Raw genomic sequence first — 25938 nt, forward strand, 5'->3', positions numbered from 1 at the left:
GATCTTCAAATGCGGTACCTGAATTTTAAACAGTTCTAATGTAGTTATTCTTCCCTATAATCCATTTTATGTTAGATAATCACTATGGTTACATTTGTCTGAAGGAAAAAAAAATTGTTTAAAACCCCTATAAATGAACCACATCACGAGCTTCCACCTGGATCAAATTTGCAAAGCTAGAGGAATGTTTAAAGCTTCTTCCCACAAACAAGCATAGCAGAACTCAACAGCCATGAAACTGTTCCATGGAGACTCGGGCAAAACCCGAGGCCATTCCTACCAGGAAGTTTCTATACTGTGAATTCTCACATCTTCTAACAAAATTCTTTGACTGAGAAGCACAAAGATTTCCATAGAGCTGCCACAATCAGATTGCTACTCAGAAGTTGCTCTGTCCATAGCAGTCAGCAAAGAACACAGTATTGAAACCTCCAAAGCTGGTAAAATTGCTAAGGAACTGCAAATTGCCAGTTTTAATACTGTTGAAAGCAGAGCAGATGATTAAAATTACAGAACTGCTGTACTGCAAATTATGCACAAACATCCTATTAAGGACCACCCAAACCTTTATTTGCTGATTTCCTCTCCTGGACTAAAAGTAGTCATGTGAGGATTGGTATTCACAGACAATGTTGAGGAAATCTTGAGGTAAAACTACAACTTTCACTCCCAAACTCAGAGTAAGTTCCTGAAACATAAAAATCCCATGGAATATTTGCACCTCACCTCTGCAGAGGAAAAAAGGTCATGTATTGCCCAAGTTACAGGATAGAATTGGTTCAATTGGGACCAATTTATGCAGAAATCAAAACAAACACTTAGCTATTCTCTTACACTGCTGCATATTTTCTTCTCTTCTATCAGTCATACATGGAAACTACTAAACAGAAGAGCACTGAAGAGAGAAATAAAGAACAAAGCTAAATATTCCTTCTCACTGAAACAGAATCCAAAATAACTGAAGGTGAAAGCCACAATCTGAAGCGGCTCCTCATCCAAACAGCTATGAAAGAGCTGCTCAAGCTTCACTAACCCATCAGAGGTGCTCTCTGAGCACTGTGTGGTTATTCTACATTTCCCTTGCACACAAAACCTCTTCTCCTGATGCATGTGAAATAAGCTCTTATCACTTCTGGGACTTTTTGTGTTGCTTTTGAATGTTTTAGTAATTTCAGTAAAATTTCTGTATCAAATGGAGAGACAACACTTTGTATGAGCAGCAACAAACGTGAGCCACCTGTCACACCATGAGGCTATGCTGCAGCTATTAGTACAGGCATCGTTCTGTGCTGAACCAGTTTCTTTTTATGGTAATTAGGATGCTGACAAAACAAAAAGATTGGCAATTTCTTGAGATATGTAGGAAATAAAAACTAATTTTTAAGGTTACAGGATTCATACAGCTCCTCTGTTATGGTAATCAAAGGTACTTCCCCCCCTCCATTATGTATACACCCTGATCTGCTTCTTATTTAAATAAGTTAGCTCTCTTTCCCAGTTCAATTCCTTTCCAGTTTGCTGCCACTATAATGTTCTAATGCTTATTTTAGGTTTTCTTAGGGCATTTTTTGTGGTGGTGGCTAAATCAAATGTGCTGAGTTGCTTTCCCTAAGAAGTAAAAGTTTTGGAGGATTAGAAACCAGGAGATGATATGAGCCATCACCAACATCAGGGTCAGTAGGAAACAGGAGTGTTCACCCACTGGCTTACTTGCCTATTAATCCATTTTCAGTTTCAAAGGCAAATTTGATGCGCTCTACTTGTAATGGGTCTTCAATAACCTGTTAGGAAAGGAAAATATCAATTTAATAAGGTGCGTTTGATACCTGTAATCTGTTCTATGGAATGGTTTTTAACCACCTCAACATGAAACCAAGTAAGACTTATTTCATGTATCATTGGATTATCAAGACAGCAATTTAAAAATAATAAAACTCTATACTGAAGGATTAAAAGACATGCGGATGTGGAAATTCCCAGTGCAGTTCTGATCTTTTTCATTACGCATCAACACAAAATCTACCTTGTACAAGTCTTTACCCTTCACCTACCAGTATTTCATGGAGTAACTGGAATATGTTTTTCAGTTCATGAGGTGGAGCAGTTTCCAGTTGAGTCTGCACGTAAGAAACAAAGTTACTTAGATAGTAAAATATGTTGATGACACAATGAATTACAAGACACCTTTACAGATTTTTGACACTTTGTTGATTTAAACAGTAAAAGCCTACAAATAACCCCAAAGCCACCAACACCCCTCAAAACCCAACAAACTGCACGTATTGCCCTGCAGAGCCCACTGCCCTTATAACCCACAGGACACAGGATGACTAAAGCCTAGAAGCAACACTTTTGCAGAAGGCTTATCCTGGTTATCTCCCTACCTTGATGAAGTGTAGCACAGTAAAGGAAAAGTGCTCGTTGCAAAAGCAGCAGTACACCACCATCTCGATGAGAACCGACAGTGATCCCGTCAGCTCTCGCAGTGCGTACATCACCTAAGGAAATGGAAACCATTTCAGACACATACAATTGTTTTTAAGAAAATCAGTTTGTAAGAGAATGTTAGTCTTTTCCAGGAAGGATGCAGCTTTTTCTCCCAGCACCTACATGGCCCAGGAGGCTGAACCCCTGTCCTCATAGCACTCCTTCAGTTCCTGCTGCCCACCTTCAAGGGGCTGGTCAAGCATGATCCATTCAGTCAGAGCAACTCAAGTCATCACCTCCATTTGACATGATAATGGGCTGCACAGGTACTTGCAAACAGTGCATAAACTCTCAATACAGACCCCTAAGTTTAGGGATATGTTAGAATAAGAAGAGGTCAAGAAACCAAAGGTGCTTTCTCTTCTAGATTCAAAATAATAACCACATACACCCCAGCTGGCTGTTTTTTAATATTCAGTGTTTTCCATGCACAGATGCATCAAAGAAATCACATCAGACCAGCTACTAGGTTCAAGCAGGGCAGAATTTAGAACAGATACCTCCATTAAGTAGGGTTTTCCCTCAGACAGGAATAACAAGGCTTCTACTTCTTCATGGAGCATCAAAAGCGGTCCTGAAGCGGTGATGCTTAGAGGCAGACGCTGCTTAAAGAGACCAGGAGCTATAATAGCAAATACAAAAACAATCCACTAATAGATTAGTTTGTTCTAATACATCTTGAAGACACTGCTGTTCATCTGGCACCATGTAATCCCTAATCTCAACACTCATCTCAAATAGTTTATAGCCTGTACGTTACCACTCCAAGTAACAATCTCTTGCATGCTGAAGTGTCATTTGCTTTAGTGACAACAGGCAAAAGAACTGCAGGAAGGTCAAAGCAAAACGTTCATAGAGAACTATCAGTACTTTGAGCTTTACTTTTACTCCCAATCAGTGTTGCACATTCAATATTTTCAGAGTGTTTATAATTCTCCTGTTACTTTCTGATTTTTGACTGCTTTCGACCCTAGACAGAAATTAAGTTATTCTTTCAAAAAGATAACTTCCAATTCCTCCATCAGGAAACTGAATATTTTCACTTACTCCTTTATTATCTTTGTTTGGATATTTCTGCCTCTTGTAAGAAATAACTAGGAAAGGTTTAACTGTGTGTTATTCAGCAGCTCAGTCTAAATACTCCCCTTCAGATTAGCAAAAGGCATCACAAATCTAAGCAAAATACAGCCTGTTAGGCTGTGAGTCTGTTCAGCCAGCAACACAGCTTGATTCACTCACATGAGGAAAGACTTTTAGGCATATGGGGAAGGGAAGAAGGCACAATAAATATCAAGATTTCTGCACCCCACATACCCTCTGAGTGCCTGTAATACTATCTGTTTGCCACAGCCTCTCAATACATTTACAGCAAAATAAAAAGTAATCAAATGTATGCTAACCACTACGGCCTAAAATTCAAAGGTTTTGTATTTTTCTCACTGATATTAAGTTACTCCCAGTCAAAGTAACTGAAATGCAAAGTCACAAAGACAAAAACATAATTCTTACCAACATTTCTTTGTGAGGAGACGTCAGAGTGCAAAACAAGTAGTGCTACAGTGTTGTGAAGATATCCAAACTCACGTGCCTGTGCTGAACTCCACCTGCGATTCTGCTTGAGCCAAAGAGAGATTAAATTAACTTTGGTTGATTTAGTCAACTTTGTTAAACCAAAACAATGGCCTTATAGTGCCCTACCATGGTCTAATACTCTGGAGTGGGTAAAAATTTTTATATTATCAAAAACATGAGGCTCATTTCTTCCAGAACAGCTATTTCCATGCTAACCACACATAGGTAGGCTAAGACTTGCATGATGTTTATAGAATAATCCAAGGATTAGTCTATCTGACCACATGAAAAGTATTTATTAATAATTTGAGCATCATAAACATGGGGATGGACAAAGTACAGCACAAGACAACTTTACCTGATTACTCTGCCGGTTGGGGCCAAGAAGGAAGTTGATCATGTGCCTCAGAGCAGAGTGCCTGAGAAGAAGACTGCTAGCCCTTATTCCCTGCTGTTTAGACAACAAAACCAAGTTACTTTCCTCTGCAGGTAAAGGATAAGTGCTCAGAGGAACAAAAGTAAAATGCACTAGGCTAAAACCTGCATTTTCCACTCCAAAAACCCCATAATATCTCAATAAGGTAAACCACTAAAGAGCTGTCTCATTATACAGAGAACATATATATACCAGACCAGAATCAGCAAATGCAAAATATATGTCATATCAGCAAAGAAAAAAAAAAAAAAAGAGGGAACAGAGAGAAACCATACTGTGGTGAGCAGTACATTCTAGAAATCCTGGATGCTAGATTTTTTTTTTAGTGTGTATATATATATATATATATATATATATATTTAAGAACAGCTCCAAACAATCCTTCAAAACAGAACCCCAAATTTCAGACTCTGGAAATTACATTTTCCATTGGTATACTTTGCTGGTATATTTTTGTGTGATTTTATCCTAATCCACTATTCAAAGCCATTTACTTAGAAAGAATACTGTAATAAAAGTTCTGAAAGAGTTTCACTGTGCTGCTAAACCTTCTATGAATAAGGATCACTAGTTGTTTTACTATTGTCCTTTAAAATTCAAATAAGCATAAAAAAACCCCAATAGCTTCTTACCTTCTGTACGAAGTTATTGAATAGCAAAAAGTACTGAGCACAGTTTTTACAGTTTTCAGGTACATCTTTATCCAGTAGAGCAAGTAGCACCTCCAATAATTGATGTAGAGTTTTTAACTGTGAAGAAAAAAACTATTAATTTGAATGTAAAGAGCTGTCTACTGCTTAAAAATACTGCTTTTTACATATCAGACTTTCTAATAGAAAATTAAACCTTTAACAATAACCATACTGGTATCTCTGGAACAAGATAATTCAGTTACTACTGCTATAGCTTCTGACTGAGTGAGGAAGGAGAATCAGTTAAAAATCAAGCTGAGATCAGAATCAGAGAAAGAAAATAGATGTTAAGAAAGACTAACTCCGAACTATTAAAAGAATACGTGACAGCAGTTCAAAGACAAGCTGAAATCAGAGACAATTCTTTATAAGTAATAATTCGAACTTAAAATTTTGAAAGTTACAGCACTATGTCACCTCCTTGGGTAGGAACAGATGAGCATTAACTTACTCCAGAAAATGAAGAGCAACAAGCACGACCAAGACAAAAGGCTTTCACCTTGTCACTCACAACTCAAACAGTTCTGTCTGCAAACACAGCAAGAGCTAACAGGCAGAGACAACCAAGAGGATTGTTGGGGATGAGGTGACACTCACTAACCTTCTCCTGATAAAGCAAGGCACTGTCGAGAGTTTTTTCAAGGATAGTGGCTACAGCAACTCGCACCTCTCTGACGCTGCATTCCAGGAGGAAAGTCCTGGAAGATAAAAGGCGAAGCTGCAAAGAGAACTGGAATCAACGTGTACACACGGTTGCTATGCTTAAGTGTGATATTTATTATTTATTATTTTAACAGTCCAGATATCCTGTGGATAACCTTTAACTTATTTTTCTGCATGTCACTAGTAAGGCCTATAATATCACTTGATATTTATTCATTCAAGTAACAAAAAAATCTTTAAAAGCTCTCATGGGATCCTGTTTTTCAATGCATCTTCAAAGATAATATTTTCTTTACATTGACTCATCTCTCTAAGTGTGTCAGATCTCCAAAAATTTGTCTTAGGTATTTTCAAAACACCTATTAGCTCATCGTTAGCTTGGCAAGAAAAATTCTTTTCAATTCATCTGTGATCTTAGTTAGGTATTTAACTTACCTTACCCCAAACACTTTCACCATGTTCTCCTTTCCCACTACTTGCAGGACTGACTAGGCAAACAAACACATTCCAAGGCGTTCCTTGAAGAATTAAACACCTGCATCCTCCACCACATACATCCTCCACCACTGTGTCATTTTATTAGATTTTCAGAATTACTCAGAAAGCCTCACAAGCAGAGAAAATACTAGAAATAACCCCCTAGAGTGTCTGTTTAAAGAACGTGCATAGTCGACTCTTTGGGAATACATCAGTATAGGCCAGATCACATTATTAGGAAGCTTTTTCCATACATGAGACACAAAACATCCAAGACAGAACTACCAGTACTTACTTTACAAGTTCCCGGCCCTCTGGCCCGACGAAATATTCAACTAACCACTGACAAGCATCAATGCTTTTGGAGAGCAGTGCATCTATGGTGGCAATCCATTCTTCTGTATCAGCCCTTTAACAAAACAGGGACAACTGTTGGTAACCAAAGAGAAGAAAAACACCTCAAAAGACAAAAACCACCTCAAAAAAAAAAAAAAAGACCTCAAAAGACAAAAAACACCTCCAAAACCTAAACCATGTTTCTTGTTTGCCAAACAGAAAGAATTTTTACTCAAACATACATTAGATGGCTTAAGACAAAACCACTTGGAGAAGTATTTTAGAAAAAACTTGCTGGTTTTTAAATCCATTAAAGCCTTTCTATGACCAATACACTACAACTGAAATAATGGGCAGCAAACTGTCAAAAACATGACCTTCTCCCAGATTTCTTTGTGATGGAATTCCAGTGCAAAGCAGGAATGTACTGCTGCTCCTGTGAACCTGCAGCATGCCAAGGTGCTGTAGGTATGACAGGCATAAAAGCCTCAGACTATGATGTTACAGGACCCAGAACAAGGCCTTACCTGAGTTTCTTCTTTGTTCGGAGATATGTTTGGAAGAGGAATTGGACTGCCAGCTGTAAGCTCACCTTTGCCATGCACGGATAATAAGGGTGCTTTACCTTAGTCTGAAAGACACATCAGATTTACTCCAGAGCAGAAACATGCCTGCAGCACATATGCTGTCTCTAAACACATCAAGATGTTCTATTCAAGTTATTTACTTCATTTGGAAAAAATAAACCAAAGCATTTTTCTGTGCTAAATCAGTTTTCAGTGCTGACTATTTTAGTTAACAAATATGCTAAAACAGGAACAAACTTGCTGTAAGGCCCAATAGATCTGTGGATTTTATACATTTAATAAATGCTGTTTGCTTACTACTCCATTTAGAATAACTCAATTAAGAAATTGTGTTTTTAATTAAAGTCTATCAACTATGAGTTGATTAACACCAACTTTTGGATCTTTCATATGGAGAGAAATTTTTGTCCCTCTAGAGCTCAGTTTGCATCATTATAAAAGGTATGTTTTATTAAATCAATTTTACTATGGCAAAATGATGTTTTTCTGACTACTAGAATAGGAGGCTGGAGTTGCTTTGAGATAAATGTTATCATCAGTGTGAAAAATTACTGGAGACAAAGAATTGCTCCAATGGAAAAGTCAAATCATGTCAACCCTTCTCTTCCAGTTTTCCTGGTTGTGACCCAAATATCTTTGGTGGCCCTTTTGACCACCATACTCCAAATACTCTAAGATTAAAATGTAGGTACTTACAGCATTCAGGGAAGCCAATGACAGAACAAAACTGAAGTAGTCACTACTGTATACATCTCTGTTCTTCATAAATTTCAAGTTTTCATCTCTCACCATCTATATAAGTAAAAGAAGGTAAAAAGAATTTAAAATGCTGTTAAAATACACTTCTCTAACTACAATTGTATCTTTTGTGTAAACGTGTGGTGTTTAGAAACCAGTGTCAAACTTGATTCTGTTTCCTTCTGAATTACTACTTCAGCAGAGGGAAAAATACATACAGGAGACTTTGAAGATTTGTATTAAACCAGTGATCGTCTTTCAAGGATATTACAAAACAACATATGAGGGACTTAATTATTTGGCCATTAAGGGAAGAGAAAAAAGGAACAAGTTGCAGACAAGTTCTTATTTTTTTGCTTGTTTTTAATAAAAAAGCCAAGAGAACACTCCCTCAAACCTGAAAGGCTTGCTTAGCAAATTGAAATGCACAGAGCAAGGAGCCCTGGTGTAATTACAAGCTGCAGCCACAATGGGGTATTTAAATGCCAAGACCTTTTTTCAAATGAGATTTTGCTGAAAGACGCTCAATACATTTGAGCCAAATTCTGTTCATTGTAATAGTACAACCCTGGATACAAGAATGTCAAAAGTGACTATTAATGCCCTGACACAGCCCATGTGGAGGTCAGATAGAGCCTGCAGTTTATTCTCCTTGTGTGTGTGATGTAAGCTCTCTTGCACACGGGCAGATCAGCAAGATGGTGTGTTTAGAGGCTGGGTCAGAGCTGCAGGTTTGCAGACTAAGACCATCCCCAGGTTCTACCACCCTCTCACTGCTCTACCAATGCCATTGCACCTGTTTTCAGTCCTGACTTGCAAGGTTGCCTTCAACATCTGTGTTTTCCCTTTTGAGAACATATTCATTATTACATAAGCCAACAGACAAGAACAGAATTGAAGCTGGTTTTGGTTTCTTTCACTTCTACATTCTTGTGAACTCAAGAACTTTAGGATGACTGTAATTTGCCATCATCTCCATTTCTCCTCAAGTGTACTTCAAATGAAGCATCTTCTCTGTTCTTGTCTTTCCCCGCTTGCATCCTGACTGCTGCCATATCTCACGTTTGATTAAATTTGCCTGCAGCTTTTTCAAAGCAATGAATGATGGATCACTTTTGCGAGAAGGGATAGCAAAACTTACAATAATAGCTTGCTAGTAACTTTATTTCAGAATCCAGAATTATCTTCTATCTTTCAAGAATTATTTTCTTTATTTCAAGAAGGGAATTCAAGGTGACCTTCAAAGTTACTGTGCTCCTCTCGCTATGTGCTAAAATTTCACATGAGTCGGATTTTGTTGCCACTTTCAGGGTGCTCTACCTGATATATCCGCACAGGCATTTTCTCTACAAAAAGCCCCTTTTTTTCTCCTTTTCGAACCAGCTTAGTCAAGATGGAGAGACGGTCACTGTTGGGCCTGTGGGGTCGAGGTGATGACTGGGGTGAAATTTCTGGCGACGATGGAGCAGATCTGAAACACATACAAGTTCAAGGTGAAAAATGAAATCATATGACAAATCTGCATCTTAGGTTTAAAAACCAGTGCAGCCAGAATGATCTTAAAGCAAATCTGATGACAGTCTAAATATTTCTTGAGGCTGTCAGTTGGCTTGAACTTCTTACTTCAATAGTGACAGCAGTATGGAAATCATAGATGCAACATTAAGCAGCTGTTCATTAATGCTGTTCATTAAGCAGCTTAAAAACCAATCTCAAACAGAGGGGTCAGTACGTTCCTTTCTCGAACAGGAACTATTGATTTCTTAGTTATGGAGAAGCCTTTATGGATACAAGAGGAACTTACAGGGAGAGGTCCTCGGCTTCCTGACGCACGACACTCACTCGACTTTTCTTTGGTAGGACAGGAGAGTTCTGATCAGACACTCTCTGGTAAAACAGCATGTAGGCATTCCAGTAGCGCCTACGCACGTCAGGGTAGGGGTTGGCTGGGGGGAGAAAAGGCATTTGATGAAGGCCCTCAAAGGCTTAGTACCTTTTCCACTCCTACATGGAAGTGAAACTGGGCGTGCAGTATGAAGTCATTTGTCAGATCCAAACATCAGTCTGTTAGTGAATCACAAGAACCTGATTTCTAAAATATTTCTGCATAAAGCATATATATTTTAAAGGTATAATTATCTGAATTAAGTGGATATTGGAAATGTATTTGGAATCCTTAAGGCATTGAAAAGGAATTTATTCTATGCATTTTCACTAGCCTTAAATAAGGGCTGTTTAGTAGCTGGAGTTTTTTTAAGAACTATTTTAACAAGATGCCATTTTGCTTTTGAATCTCTATTACTAAGTCTTTAAAGTGCTGAACAACAGTGAATATGATTCAATTCATATTAGGCCATATATAAACTTATGTCCTTCAGTAAAGGGAAGACTTTAAGGAAAAACTGTTTCAGAAGGATTATTAGACCAAGTAACTCAAAGTAAATATAACGGACTGAGCTTTACTGTCACTGAGAATCAGTATGAAGCTACTGTAAATCAACCTGTACTTCTGCTTACATTGATCATAGACTTTAGGTCTATACTCTCCACCAAAACATTCATATTCCAAGGTTTCATCAGTCAAATCAAATTCTTCGACAACGGTGTCATTAAATTTGTACCACTTTCCTTTTCCACATCCTCTGTGATCAAAACAGAACAGAAACACAACAGAAACAAAGTTACTTCTTAGTAAAAAAAATGAACCACACATCACCTGCAACTATGTGTCAAAGGAAGCCCTCAAACTGCAAACAAGGTACCTAAGAATTGCTGAGAATTTTGTATCATGATGTCCCATTTTGTTGTGTTATTGTCACAACACTCACAATGTTGAGTGTTAAGAAAGAGAAAAGGGCTTCCAACACAGATCCAAGTGGCTCACTACACCTTCCCAAAACAAGCAGTCTTCAAACAGCTCTCAAACCTCCCACATAAATCTTCCCGCCCATTACCTCCTGTCCTTTATGAAGGAGTAGTAGTGCCCTGCGTGTGCCTGGCCACTGTGAACAATCACACCAACGAGCTCATAGTTTTCTGTTGGGGCAACTTTCTTCCTTGGGGAGCCTCCACCTCCTTGGTCTGTGTTTCTACCATTGTCCCCCACTTCTGAGGATGAGTCCTGGCGAGCCATCCCTGACACAGTGTAAGGTTCCATGTTCAGCATCCAGGGAAACTGTTTGAAGAGATTTTTCAGATTAACCAAGATGTTATACTGCATACATGTGTAATTTTATGAGAACTCTATTAATACTTCCCACATTGGGAACACCAAAGGAAAACATGGAACTTCAACTTCTTATGCTTATTACACAGAAGTTAAATAATAAAAAGACTTTCAGGGGGTTTTTTGGTCTTGCTTTCTGAAAGGAATTTTCCTGAGAATGTGGCAGACAAGAAAAGCTCTAAGGAAAAGTACTTGTTTTCTGTAGCATGTAAGTGTACCACATACTCAAAATCCCAGTATCGAAATATGGGGAAAAGAAGGAAAATGCATGGGAAGAGTGAGAGTCCACTACACAAAGCAGCTGGGGAGGTCACCATACAGAAAAGTTTTCTTACCCTGATTTGTTCATCATATTTAATAGAACGACCACTCTCCCAATCAAAGCCGAATCTCATCAGGTGAATCACCAACAGGCTTGGTAAGACCTTAATGCAGGTGCGCTTCACTGTAGTTCTCTTAAAAAGAAACAAGAATATCACCTCTATCTATACATCTCAGGCATGCTGCAGATGCACAATGTACAATACAGCCACGAGAGGCAGAGTGTCCATAGAATGACTATAATGCATCTAAATACCTTAATTTATGGAATATTGATATAGAATTTATAGAATATTTAATATTTACAGAATATTTATATTTATAGAATATTTCACTATCCTGCCATCCCTCTAATGTTCAGTCTACAACACCAGTTACCACGAATGAATGCATAAATTCATAGATTGAACCTTTATATTATGTCTTCAATGAAGCAAGAGTAAGCAGTATCTAAGCGTGGCTTGCATGACCATGTAATGCTTAAGAAAATACCAAACTACAGCTGAATCTTCTTTCACATATACTAAGAACCAATACCTTTTCTTTGCACTTTTCACAGTAGTAAGCATTGCTTCCTTCCAAAACTTCTCCTCTAACAAACTGATCCAGTGATATTTCCAAGCTTTGACATGAAGTCACACCAAGGTTGAGAGCCATGAAGGCTTCCTCGCGCTCATACCTAAATTCAAGAAGAAAAACAATCAAGGCATTGACAGAGTAGAACCTACCCAACTTGCAGTAACAAGACATATGCTTAGGAAAGAATATTGCATTTGCTCCACAGCTATCAGAGCTGTGATGCTCACAAGGACAGATGTCCATCTTTTCTAGTGCTAGTTTGACCTACATATTTTAGTAGCTGTGGGAGTACATAACTTGGTAACTAATGCACCAAATTTAACATTACCTGTGAGGACAGTCCTTGCAGATCTTCTGATCAGAGAAGATTCCTTGAAAAGTATTCTTAAATATTTGGTCTCTTCCTATTTTCTGTTGGAGATGTAAAGTTAGACATCAGTTGGATATACTGCAGGGTGGAAGACCAAGAAATCAACAGGAATTTTAAACTTCTGAATACTATGCAGATTATAAAATAAGCCAAATGGTTCTCTGCCTTCTTCTCTAAAGAACAAAGAAGAAAGAGAAAAAAGGTACCAAGGAGATGCATATAAACCAGGTAAGAAAGTGCTGAGATTTTTACCTTGAGGTACTCATCCATTTGATCTATAAGACTGGTGAAGAACTCATAAGCATCCTGCTGCTCTCTAACATAAAGTTCCTTATTCCACATCTTGAAAATCTACCATGAAATATAAACACATAAAAAAGGTGGTTGTTCCCTACCCATATCATTTAAAAAGTGATTTTTTAAAAGAAATCTGTTTTTTACATGTTTTGATTTTTGAAGTAGGATTTACTTTATCTCTAGAAAGTCTGCATTGAGAAAAGCCTGAATAAATGATTACTTTTTAAGATGAAAAGCTATTTATTCTGAACAAAAAGATGTAATACCTTCCAGAAGTTCTCAGGTACATAATACTGTAGCTTGCTTTCCATCAAATGACCAAAAAGAGATTGAACTTGATAAAACACATTGTCATCGGGATTGTCTGTATCATCATCAATGGAAAGCAAGGCCTGGAAGAAAACAAATAACCTTATTAAATTATTTCTTGGTAAAATTATTACTGTAAGTTGACATGACACACAGCACTACAACTTATAATTTATTGTGTATATACATTTATATGTACACAGTTGATTTTTATTTTAACTATTAATATACAAATGGTGCTAAGATGAACTTGAAGTTCTAATGAGAGTAATTCTAAAAAGAGGACTTTACTGGATGTTGAACCAATTACCTCTGGGAGACCAGGCTGCATATACAGCTGCTGGAAGACAGCATTCATGTAACAAGTAGCACCACCATTCTTCAGTCCCACAAATCCTGAAATGGAGCGACTATCCACTGGTGGAAGATACTAGAATGATAAATGTATTTTTGTCCCAGTAAGTTATAAAAATCATGAAACTCCAACAACATACAATAGCTTTTATAATCACTTTTATATCATAGAATCACAGAACAGCTTGACTTGGAAGGGACCTTAAAGACCATCTGGTTCTAACGCCCTGCCATGGGCAGAGACACCTTCCACTAGACCCGGTTGTTCCAAGCCCCATGCAACCTGGCCTCGGACATTTCCAGGGATGCAGCATCCACAACTTCTCTGGACAACTTGTGCCAGTGCCTCACCACCCTCCCAGGGAAGAATTTCTTCCTAATATCTAACCTAAGCCTACTCTCCTTCAGTTTAAACCCCTCCCTCTCGTATATGAGCTGTTAAGAACAATCAAATGGAAAACCTGGAATATAAATTCTGAAAGATTGCAAGAGTGCTAAATTTGGTCATTTAAATATTTAACACATTGCACAAAACTGTGGAAAATGGTCTAAAATGTAATAATCAATAAACAAATTTTGTGATATTTAGGAAATACTTCTTTCTTATTCAGATAATAACAAAGACACACTGGAGTATTTGCTTCTGAGGAAGACCAAATGGTCTGCATTTACTCTTATCTGCTTACTGTCATTTAAAATTGAAGGCCATGGAATTTTTATGAATGGAGCAGTAAAGTAAATCATGCACAGTACTCCAAACCATGCTAATACAAATAAAAAAAGGCTTCTTGCTTACATCAAACTCCTTGGTAAGTGCAGGGTCACACTGGTGGTGCATAGAAAGCAGCTCTTTTGTAATAAGCTGGAGGTTGGAGGGTGAGCTATCAGCCAGCATTACCAGCACCTCATAAGCAGCCAATCTGCTGTCTGCTGTACTGCACCTGGAAAGAAAACCTCTGAGATCTATTTGGTAGATGACTCAATTATTTCTAATTCCAGAAAGCCATATTACTCAGAACAAGCGACAATTAATGTTCAAAAGGAACACTTTAAATAATAAAACACTCCTGAGGGACCACAGAGTGCTATTTTTTCCTTTCTTGGGGAAGGCAAATGGGGAAGAATCGAATCACAGGAGTGGCAATAGGAACACTCCTTTAAACAAGCATCCTTTACTGACACAGATACACTTGTTAACATTCAGTAACAAAGCAAAAAAGGTGCCCTAAGAGAAAGACACAGAATTGGTGGTATGTCTGAGGACAAACAGACAGATACTCTCTATCATGTAACACTGATGGAGACATAATGACTTATTTGCAGGGAAAGAAGCTTTGAAAGAGCTAAACCAGATAACTTCCTTACTACAAGAGATGACCGTAAGACCTAAGCTGAGCTAGACCAGTACAAAACACTTTCACTGAGTTCTTTTCAGTGGATCACTGAACACAGTAGCTTTTTCTTCTAAAGGCCAAAAAAAAGGCTTTATTTAGTTTAAGCAAACAGAAGAGCATGCTTGAGATGAACTGCAGTGGAGCAAAGCTGGAGCAAAACACTAAGCTGTATCAAGTTCCGTTCAGTTCAGGGGTTGCTAAATGCTCCACTGGAACCTTCTTTTGGGTGAGGCAGTGAGGATATGCCTGATCCAACTCTAACACCAACTACTCAGTGTGATGTAAGCAAACCAGCTGCAGCAGCTCAAAACTCCACAGGAGCTAATTTACCCACCCCTTCAGATACTGCATGGCCACAACAGAAGGAGTTGTGTTAGGAAGGAGAAATCCCACTCTTTTTTCCAGTTGATATATTCTGTTATCAGCTATCTCAGGTGAAAGGAGACTTGCTTGGTGTTAGTTTTTTTACAAATTAGTAGAGAGAAGGGAAAAAGAAAATAGCGGAACTTCTGAGATTCATATTTACAAGGGGCTTGGGATGTTAATTTCCTCTTCGTGCTCCAATTTAGCCAACTTCCCAAGTGATGATGAGCTAAAGGAATACTCTCTGGACTCATGAAATCAGCACTCAGTTGTGCTTGCAGCTGATCATTGAGCTAACAAAGCACAGACTTTGAAATCACAGAAAAGATAAGATTTTGGGTCACACAAAAACTTACAAAAGTGTTATTTGGATATTTATGTAGGAAATATAGAGAATTGCTCCAACTTTGGTATAAAATCCTACTATCTGTATCCTCAGTGTGGCATTTGCGTTCATGAGACCTAGGACAAAACCCAATATAAAAAAAATAAATTTTTACTTTGGATGGAAGTCTTGCTGACTGATTGCAGCGCTGCCTGCTGGGGAATGGCTATTCAGAATAATCCTGGATGCTCGGAAGAGAAAATCATCCAACAATGGCTTAATCAAAGATGAACCTGTAACATAGCAATCCACATCTACTGTTAAAACACTTACCGACAAAAACATAACCAAATATTTTATCAAATGTCAAAAGTACTACCAAAATTACTCCTTATAGCTCTGTATCACTTGTGGTGATGTATTATAATGTCTTCACATGTACTGTCTACTGATCAAGTCATCTGTCAGTGCTATGCAGAATTCACATCAGTCTAGCAAATTTAGAGTAAATGGGAATACTTACCAACCATTTCCTTCTCTGCCCCACAAAGTGAAAGGAGAGTCTTGATGAGCCTCAGGTGTCCTGCTAAGAGGATGTTATCAGCTTCACTGGTCTCACACTCGGCTGTGCGGTTGGGTTCAAAATTGTCTAGCCAGGTGATCTCATCTTCTAACATGGCAGCTGGGCTTATCTTTAGCTGTTCCATTTCTGATGCTGCAAGAGAAGAAGAAAACCCAAAAACATTAGCAGCTCTGGAAACGCAGAATATAAATACAAAGAATTTCAAACAGTTTGGTACTGGTCTAGTTTCGCCCCCAGTGCGTACAAAGTAAACCTTCCACCAAGGAACTTGGTTCACTTTCCAAAAGGAGTGAGCTACTGCTGCAACCTGATGTCAAGAACAGACCACGCCAGGCATTAACACGGGACCACTGGCAGGTCACACCAAGTCCATGGAGTACTAACCCCCCTGTGAAGGCAATTCTACATCCTGCCTCCAGAAGGAAGGCAGGCTTGGAAGCCACAATCAGAATGACAGATGTCTGTACATACTTACATGTCAGGTCATCCAGTAACTGACATCTCAGGTCAAAATATTCTGTACACTGGGACAAAAGTCTGAAAAAGGTACAAATAGAAAAAAGGATTAATTTAAAATCATAAACTTTTCTCTAAGCAGTGGCCTTTAAGGCCCGTGTGCTCTGTCCACCTAACACAAAACAGCTGTGATATGCTTCTGCACGCACATGCTGCAGCTTCAAAAAAATTCCTTTCCAATAGCTACTTCTGAATGTTATGAATAACATTTAATCCCAGTTTCTTCCCTCAACTCATAACAATTCTAGTTAGTTATCAGACAACAATAAAACACCAACGTGTTTTAACTTCTCAGTTACTCCTCTAGAAATTGCAGGGACGTCTACTTGCAACACTTGCAAAGTCCTAATCCCTTGTGCTTCAGAGCTTCCACAGAGCTACTTGTTTCAAAATGTGATAGTTTTGCTTCCTCAAAAAACACACATCTGACTTACCTCTGGTTGATTCCTCTCATGATGCTGGTTGGTGACCAAAGAGGCAGCTGGGCTCCAAGAACAACATTTAGGAGAAACTGGTTTGGCTTTTGCACATCTGGGTGAGCTGATGTGTCTGTCTGACTAAGGGTGTACAACTGGTCACAGGCAACACGACGAATCTGAAACAGTGTCATTGTCAAACAAAAAATCACACTTCTGTTTTGCTAGAAACCTAACAGAAAAAAATAGACATTGAAAACGTTGTGTAAACCACACTATCAGTTCTGCACCCACTAGCTAAGGTTTCTCCATTTATAGGGATTTGGCAATCCATGTTCGTCTCTGAGTAAAAAGCTCTCGTGCTTTATTAAACACAAATTATAAATTCAGATAAGGGGGAAAGATGCAATGACTTCACATAATGAAATGAAGTAAGCATGAAAATCTCTAGATTTTAGAATAACGAGAAAGAATAAATTTTAGGAGGGCTCTATCACTTGGAATAATTTTTCAAAAGCTCAGAAAAGTTCATTAAATCATACCTAAATCTTTTGAGATTAAAGTTACTTGAAACTTTCCCTAAGGTACTAGTTCTACAGAACTTGTCTCACCAAAAGGAGAGTATTTTCTTTAGACTATCCACACCATAGTTCTGTGCACCTCATGAATGCAACAAGCTTAAAGAATGTAATACTTTGCATTTTCTATCATATCAACATGCCTAAAGAATGTAATACAATGCATTTTTTATCAACACAGCATTAGATACTGCAATTAGTAACAATTATACAAAGGTGATTCATTCAAACACATAACTGTGGGAATGTTTGTAATGAACATTTTTACGTTCAGACCATATAAAATTATGAGAGCACACACATTTCAGAAGTAACATGTAAGAAGTTTTCAGAGAAAGACTCTCACCTCAGCACTTGGTGATCCAAGAAGTATATCAATGATGAAATCAGCAACACAAGGCAAGTTGTAAAAAGATCCTAGAAGAGAAGAGTACCAGGCTGTCTTATTAAAAGTAATATTTTAAAATAATCAGCTACAACTTGCATTAAAATATCACAAGACCCAGAGGACATCCTCCCACCAACACTGAAAAGCAGTAATGGCTATTTGCACATTTCCCCATCTCCTTCCCTCACCACTGACTGCCACCACTATATAACAGCGTTTTCCTCCACCACCAGTGTTTACACTTCCTATACAAAAAGATTCAAGTACTAGACACTATCTATGCAAACAGCAGCACTTACAGAATTATATACTTCAAAGCCAGTGCAAATGTTTATATACTGGCAGGCAGTCACCTTTCCCAAAACATTTCGTTAAGGCACAGCACAACATGCCTTGTTTCAAAAAATCCCTGTACTTTTTAATGAAAAGTTGCATTTTTAACTTGAGCTGTCTCACTTAACAAAGCTACAGGTTTCTAATTATTTTTTTTTTACTTGACTTTTACTTGCCCAAAAGCCTTCCCCCACCTGACCTACATTCCAAACAGCAAATAATCCAATTCTATTTCATACCTAGCTGCTGACTGCGTAGCTGAAGGCAGGTTACCAAGAGAGACAAGGCCTCTCCAGCAATCAGAGCATCTTTGGTGGACACAGACTGCTGCCTCACACAGATTCCAGCGTGCAGTGCAGTTGGCTCCCCTTCGCTTCCTGAACTGCAGTTACTTCCTGCATTAAGAAATGAACAAGTGCATTTTTTCAGATGTTTTCAGCTTTTGGTCAGTTCTCTGCAATCTAAAAACCTTCTCCAAATGCAACATGAATGTACAACATTTTGATCAGACTTGTATAATTCAGTGATACAACATCGTGAGTCGGAAGGGACCCAAGAGAATCATCAAATGACCATCCAATGAATTCGGTTTCAAGCTTCCCGTGTGTTCAATTAAGATTAAACCAAATGCTTCCTTTAGATTGGTTTAGAGACACAGTTAACCTACCTGAGCTGCTAAGTCTGTTTCGAATCCCAGCAGGAAATAGAGTGTTGCTCTCTTTTATTGGCTGACTGCTTCCCACAAGGTCGAGACGTCCTGCAGCAGCAGCCCAAGAGAGGCGCATGAAGCAAGCCACTGTGGAAGTGAAATCATTCACCTCCATAGTCTGAAACAATGAGAAACAGCAGTTACTTCTGTGATATTCAACAGCCTTTGTTAACCACAGGGATAAGAGGAATGTATCTTCTGGATCATGTCAAGTTGACATTTGTTTTCCTCTGTCTTCTCTACGCAGGCTCAAGGATACTTTTTATTCCCAAGGAGTGATTAGTATTGCTCCTTCCCATTTGGGAAGCACTGCCCAAGAACCTAACACAGCACACTCGTCATGTTAACTGTGAAGTTTCTTTCAACTGGACTCAATTTTTTACTGGGTTTTCAAGTAACATTTTCTCAAGGTATTGAACATAAAAATTTCCTTTTTACCCAGGGTACCATCAAGCCAATTTAATTTTTAGTGAGCTATTTGAAACAAAAAACTTATCCAATTCTTCTTAATTCAAAGCATCATGGACTAGGAACCAAAAGTTCAAGCAGGAACTTTGTCCTGCTTGACAGGGATAAGATCTTGGACTTAGGCATTACTGAAAATAAACAAGTAAGATTTCTGTGTAGAACTATTTCTGGTAAGCACTTTTCAGATACTGCTTCCCTTTTACTGCCAAAATAATTTATGAGAATATGTTAAAATTCAGATCAAGACCAGAAGAGAGACTGATGGTCAAGATTTTCAGAGATTTTTAAATGGAGTCTGGGCAAGAACCTGTAGAAAAGGCAGGAGTTACACAGCTGTCACTGGAGACAACACCGCTACATCACCACAAACATCAAACACTTCCTTACTTGTATGGCAACTCTTGCTGCTGGTATGATTTCTTCTACCCTAATGGAGGATCTATCAGACACAGAGAGCTGTCGGTAGGATGACTTCTCAGGTGTTCCACAGATGGACATCTGCCTACTTGCTTGTCGGCTGACATTACGGAAGGGGCGTGAGGACAATGCTTCTACCCCATCCTTAATGAAATCCTCATCCAGTAAGGTAGGCATTGTCTGACCAACCAGTAAGAACCTACATTCAAAGAGCAAAAACCTCAGGCTTATTTTTGAATGCTCACAGCAAGTGAATGAAACAGAACTCAAAGTACCAATTAATCTTAACTATTACATGCTGCATGCTAAAAGCCAAGAAAGCAGCACTTTCTCTAATGAAAGGCAACTACATACCTTGCAAGTTGCAGGCAGATGGAATAGACTCCTTGTCTCGTTTCATAGTCTACCTCTGATGGGATGGAATCTCTCTGCATCACATTCACCACCAAACTTAAAAACAAATCAATAAGACAGACTCCATTTGCAAATGTTTTACATTAGGAGAGAGCTGCAATTAATTTATCTCTATCCTTCCCTCCACCCATTCAGTCAGCTGAGTAGCAGTTCAAACTGACAAACTGGCATCTTTGGATGACCAACATCTTAATTTTCCCCTCCTGTATCTAGAGATGAAAGCTTTCTGCTCCTGCTGGAAAATGCTTCAGGATCTATGGGGCAGAGGAGAGTCGTGGGTAGAATTACTAAGAGCAACGTACACTTGACAACTCTCACACAATAAGTAGTGTCAAGTCTTCCAAACCACTCACACTGTGCCTCATCTCTTATCTGAAGGGTATGAATTTTGGAGACTGTAATTCCAAATTTAATTTGGTTCCCACTGCATGTTCTCTGCTTTGACTGCTTAAAATGTCCACTGGTATCTACACAGGACAGTATAATGTACATGCCTGCAAATTTGAACTGAAACACTTAAATGTCACTAAACTATCCAAATATCAACAACTATTGGTGAAGCTGCATTTCACAAGCTTATTTGTGCCTATCTCGATTTTGAGGTTTAACATGTATTCTGTGACATTACTATAATATAGCTACAGCAGCTTTTCAGACGCTGGATAATGAAAAAAAAACAGCCTTGGGTGGATTTTTTTCTCTGAAAAAGAAGCTGATAGGTGTATTAATGTGCTACAGTGTGGAAATCAGAAACCACACAGAATTGATAACTAAGTGAAGCATTATAAATTGAGTGAAGGTTTTGAAATCTAACCTCAAACCTCCTGCTCTGAGGAAGTTTTCACAGAAAGACTTGGCGCAGTTTCTTGCCATTTCATCATCTGCAGTTGGCATCAGCTTGGAGCTCAGAACCTACAATAAATGAATAAATAAGCACATGTACACCACCACCACTCCTAGTGTTCTCATGTGCTGAAGGTTAAAAGTACTACAGAAAAAAATCCAGCACAAATGAAGCAATTAACAATACACTTACATGAAGCTGCAGTCAGTAAAGAGAAATCATTAAAATATTCAGGATAACTATGGCCATTATAGATATTTATTCTCTATCAAAGAGCATTTTGTTCTCATTACAGTTTATTGTTAGGGGAAAGGATGAAGTACATACTCTAGCACATGGAATAATCTTTTCTGGTTCACTTGGTGCTCCTTAAAAGCCTGAATTCTTCCTGTTTCTAGGTTTCCAATTGACGGTATCCCATAAACACCCTACAGATGGCTTACTTATTGATTCATGCCTTTTAAAACATAATTGTATTGCTATTATTCAGGTGGCTCTTTTGTAAAAGATGGCTCAGGTAATTCAAGAGGCCTTATGAACAAAACCTCCTGTTTTAAATCAGCACTAAACTTCATAGAGTGCAATGATGCTCAGAAGCGTAGCCATAAAGGAAGTTTGTGGTCTCAGGAGGTTTGTGGGTCAGATCTCATGTGCATTTATAATCAATTTCACTTCACTTTACATAAAGAAAAAAACAAAAAAACCTCAAAACTCCCCAAAACCCCCAGCTCCTCCCAAAAATCCCAGACACTCCCCAGAAGTTATTTACTTTCTTTAAAAGACTCTTTGACATGTACAGTCAACAGTGCTGCATGTGGGCAAACAAAACACATCTTTTCCAGGTTCACAGGTCAGAAGCACAGTTTAAGAGTTCCAGCCATGGAATCTTATCACAACATTACGTGATATAACCCTGAACATCTGCAATATTCAATTTTCATCTCTTTCATATGTTCTGCAAATTTCCTGTGCACATTTTTTCAGAAAGTAGTTCAGACCGGCTCCCATATTTTCAACAGATCACCAGCTGAGAGGGTAAAAAAAGCACATTATCCTTCTCTTGACAGAAAGCCATCTTCCAATTGGCTTGACTGGACTTGAGGAACAAGTCCACTCATATAATCTACACATCTAATCCAATTTACTGCTTCTCATCCCTTGCCAGAAAAGCAAGCAATTTATTACTTGCTTTTATTATTTTCTCTGGCTCAGAAGCAGTAGATAACTGTGTCTTCATACTGCAATATAACCTGCCAGTTCAACAAGACACCCTCGATGTTAAACCATTTGCTTTGAGTTGTAGAACTTGTCAACATATTTCAAAGACATAATCAAATATCTTTCATTCCAGTTGTACAGAAAAGGGGGAATCCTAACGCAGGGGTGTGATGACAGTGTAGGAAGATGAAGAGCTAACATTAGACTGTGGAAACCTAAAGGAAAGCAACTACAAGGAAATTCCTACAGTAATCTTGGCACACCCTGGGAAGGGAAGAGAATAATTTTGTCTACTGTTTTGGAAGCAGCTGGCAATTGATCCTCCAACCTCAAGTTGCTCAAACCAGATTTGTAATGGGCCCTTATAAACAGTGGGACCTGTGAGTAGAACTAGAGACTGTCCAGCTCTTAGCATGCAGAGTATGGTGTCTTAACAATAACAACAGCTAAACTCCTACCCCCTTTAAAATCCACGAACTAAACATTTGGAGAGAGGTTTTTACTGGGTCCAATCCAGCTTTTTGGTTAAAGAATTTAGGAAAATGTTTAGGGGTAACAAAGTTGTATGTCTTCCACTCACTCTACATACACAGCTAAAACAGGCCAGAGGCTTCTCAGCAAAAGCCCTGAACATTTGGATAGTGATATTTCTTCCCAGTAAAAATACTCCTCCTTAGCTTCTCCTTAGAATATGGTAGACTTATACAGCACTGAAATTAGCATCATTTTTCTTACAAATTGAATCAAGCAAAACCAGTAAAACCAATCAAACTTAAAAATTAACAGTTGTTGTTTCAGGGATGAGTTATATATATACATATACATATACACACACACACTAAAAATCAGATATTCAGAGTTCTGGAAATTCAAGCAGGAATTTTACAAAAACAGTAATGATTTTGTTATTTCTTTGCTCCTTTCCACTTACTCCAGAACACTCCTTCCACCTTGCAAATCACAGAAAGAGGAGCCTGGTTTCTTAGCAAAGTCTCTAAAGGGGAACTTTTTAGCCCTTTCATTCTGTGTAGAATTTATCACATACATAAAAGCAGACTATAGCATTTTGCATTTTGTATAATGACCCCATCACAGTGGACTCCTGCCCAAGAAACTTAGAAATACTTAAATTTCCGTGCTCAGAATCACAAGTAGAAAGAAGCAAATTTGTTTTCTTACCTCCAAATTGTAGAGCACTCTGAAGGTGGACATGCCTGGAGCAAAAGATCTGAAAAGACTTTCTAGTATTGAACTAGCACTGGGCTGATGTTGGTGTTTTGAAGACAAGGATGGTGATTTTGAGGACTGAGAACTGGATTCTGACAGCAGTGTTTTCTAGGGGGAAAAAGCCACAGAAGAAATATTTTGAGACTCCTGTGTTTTGCTGTAATTGGCAATACATTTCCTATAATCCCTATAATAACCCTCTCACCTCTGGCTGCTTGGAAATAAGTCAATAATCCTTAACATGAGCATTATTTTGCAGTAGAGTTTCAAACCCTTTGTGCATTATAATCTGACAGGGAATTTAAGATACCCGGTAGTAAAATCCATTTTGTGAAGCTCACCAAGATTAGTTATTGTTTAATCCATACCTTCCTTCCCAGGGAATCAAGCTGATCAAGAGCCTCCTGAATAGCTGGGTCAGTGGGAATCAAGAGCAGAAGCTTCCTCACTCGCAGTGTTATCCTGAAAAGTTATCAGAAGTTACTTGCACAAAACAGGAGCTCAGCCACGCTGTGGCCTGGTGGATGCCTGCACACTGCAAAGTAAGAAGCTCTTCAAACTGTGCAGTGTGAGCAATTCTTCAATATTTAGTAACCATTTAATTTGCTTACCTTGGCTCCTCTAGATTGGCAAGCTGGTAAAGCATATCAAACACATTACACACGAGAGCCATGACTACTCCGGGGAGGGATTTCTCCTGAGAATTAAGCAGAAATACAAAGGTCTTTTTCTCCCCTTTCTCTTACAAGTAAATTTAAGAGAGCTCTTCACTGAAGCAAATGATCCAGATGCCAATCTGACCCACAGAAATCCCAGCTACTGTCTAGGCTGAGAAAACATTTGAATTTTTATATTGCCTCATTTCTCTTTTAACAGTCAAGTTTTGAAATGGACTGTTAGGGTTGACAAACAAAATACAAAGCAGACCAGGAGTGGTCTCAACATGCTGGTTGATGCTTCTTAGTTTATTTTCATACTGTGGCTTTATGAATACTGAAAATCTGGAAATCTCTACCCTTGACAAATACACAATCTCAAAATTAAATTGGATGGGTTTTGTTTATTTAAAAGACCCTGCAGAGATGAATAAACACCAAACAGGCTACAATAGGTGACAGATTATAAAGTTTGCATGCATAAGGGCAATTGCGTATTTAGATGATTTGTTTCAATTGCAGTTTGAAAGCAAAACCAGATTACTAAAGACTGGATACTCAGCTGATGTAAACAGTTTCTGTCTCATCTTACTGGAACTCCTACAGTCTCCCCCAACTATTTCCCCTTCAGGCACAATCTGAGAGAAGGTTTCAGGCTGTACCTGTTCCATTGCATATGATGAACTAAACACACTACTGCTGTTGCTGGAACTGGTAGAGGAATCTGCAGAGCTCCCTGATGGAGTCCCACTTCCTGATGTTTTTACTGTAAGGATTTGTTCATCAGAGAAGCCCAGCTGGTGGAGTAGTTTCTGATCTTTGTTTACTGTTAACTGCAAGAAAATATTTACCATTTAGTTCTGGAAAAGACTCAATTTCATAAAGAATGGGAATTCTTTGTAGTTAACATACCAGACTGTCATTGGCAAATATCTGTATATTATCCACAGGTGAATTCAGCATCTTTGCTATCTTCCACCTGACGCTCCCTACAGTTTCATTGCTATGAGCCTGTAAAATTAAACAACACTGGATCATTAAGTCTGTTCAAGCAGTAAATGCCAAGAGAATAAAACACAAATCTTCCATTAAAGTCTTCCTGGTCCTCTGCATAGGGTGGTAAAGGTATTGTCTATAAGAGAACGACAGGGTAGGACAGCAGAGGAATGCTCCAACAACCACACTAAGCCAACAACTTATTTTTAACATTCCAGAATGATGATCAAAATACATTTAGTCTACAGACACTTCCATATACAGACTTTTAACATTTTCAAGTAGAGTTTTCAAGTCTGGAGTCCTTGTAACCATCCTTCTCTGTTCAGTCCAGGCATAAAAAACCCCACGAGTAGCTACATCATCAACAGCCTACAAGACTAGCTACATGATCAACACACATACCCTGTGCACACCCACCTCTATGGTAAAGGTATCTTTGGTAGACTCGTATGTAACATTAAGTGTTAAAAGATGTCCATGGAAAGAGGCACCATGAGGTAGAATAGTTCGGGGAACTGAGTAAAGGTCCTACAGGAAGAGAAGGATCACAGTAAATGCCACCCTTGAAAACAAAGATATTTCTGTGATAGTAGGTACCTAGGGCTGAATATGTTTAAATAACTTTTATCGTTTTTAATAATACTGA

General features: G+C 38.4%; 1 protein-coding gene across 2 annotated transcripts in view; it reads right to left on the reverse strand.

Moving 5' to 3' along the window:
* Positions 1–25938, reverse strand: part of USP24 (ubiquitin specific peptidase 24) — a 62711-nt gene that overhangs the window by 5142 nt on the left and 31631 nt on the right. For both annotated transcript variants that reach the window (XM_032696090.1, XM_032696088.1), the window contains 38 exons: positions 25710–25820; positions 25206–25304; positions 24956–25126; positions 24249–24334; positions 24006–24099; positions 23590–23745; positions 21163–21260; positions 20289–20384; positions 19905–20133; positions 19008–19167; positions 18580–18735; positions 17966–18036; positions 17060–17220; positions 16585–16646; positions 16050–16241; positions 15702–15819; positions 14241–14385; positions 13401–13520; positions 13048–13173; positions 12737–12835; positions 12443–12525; positions 12073–12214; positions 11550–11669; positions 10943–11163; positions 10506–10630; positions 9793–9934; positions 9309–9459; positions 7947–8042; positions 7191–7294; positions 6623–6736; positions 5789–5885; positions 5128–5244; positions 4418–4510; positions 3997–4099; positions 2988–3109; positions 2385–2498; positions 2052–2117; positions 1715–1781 (listed from right to left, as the gene is read on the reverse strand). In XM_032696090.1, coding sequence (XP_032551981.1) covers positions 1715–1781; positions 2052–2117; positions 2385–2498; positions 2988–3109; positions 3997–4099; positions 4418–4510; positions 5128–5244; positions 5789–5885; positions 6623–6736; positions 7191–7294; positions 7947–8042; positions 9309–9459; positions 9793–9934; positions 10506–10630; positions 10943–11163; positions 11550–11669; positions 12073–12214; positions 12443–12525; positions 12737–12835; positions 13048–13173; positions 13401–13520; positions 14241–14385; positions 15702–15819; positions 16050–16241; positions 16585–16646; positions 17060–17220; positions 17966–18036; positions 18580–18735; positions 19008–19167; positions 19905–20133; positions 20289–20384; positions 21163–21260; positions 23590–23745; positions 24006–24099; positions 24249–24334; positions 24956–25126; positions 25206–25304; positions 25710–25820 — 4627 coding nt within the window. The remainder of the gene's footprint in view (positions 1–1714; positions 1782–2051; positions 2118–2384; positions 2499–2987; positions 3110–3996; positions 4100–4417; positions 4511–5127; positions 5245–5788; positions 5886–6622; positions 6737–7190; positions 7295–7946; positions 8043–9308; positions 9460–9792; positions 9935–10505; positions 10631–10942; positions 11164–11549; positions 11670–12072; positions 12215–12442; positions 12526–12736; positions 12836–13047; positions 13174–13400; positions 13521–14240; positions 14386–15701; positions 15820–16049; positions 16242–16584; positions 16647–17059; positions 17221–17965; positions 18037–18579; positions 18736–19007; positions 19168–19904; positions 20134–20288; positions 20385–21162; positions 21261–23589; positions 23746–24005; positions 24100–24248; positions 24335–24955; positions 25127–25205; positions 25305–25709; positions 25821–25938) is intronic.

This window comes from Chiroxiphia lanceolata, chromosome 9 (assembly GCF_009829145.1).
Source record: "Chiroxiphia lanceolata isolate bChiLan1 chromosome 9, bChiLan1.pri, whole genome shotgun sequence".
NCBI classification, from domain to species: Eukaryota; Metazoa; Chordata; class Aves; order Passeriformes; family Pipridae; genus Chiroxiphia; species Chiroxiphia lanceolata.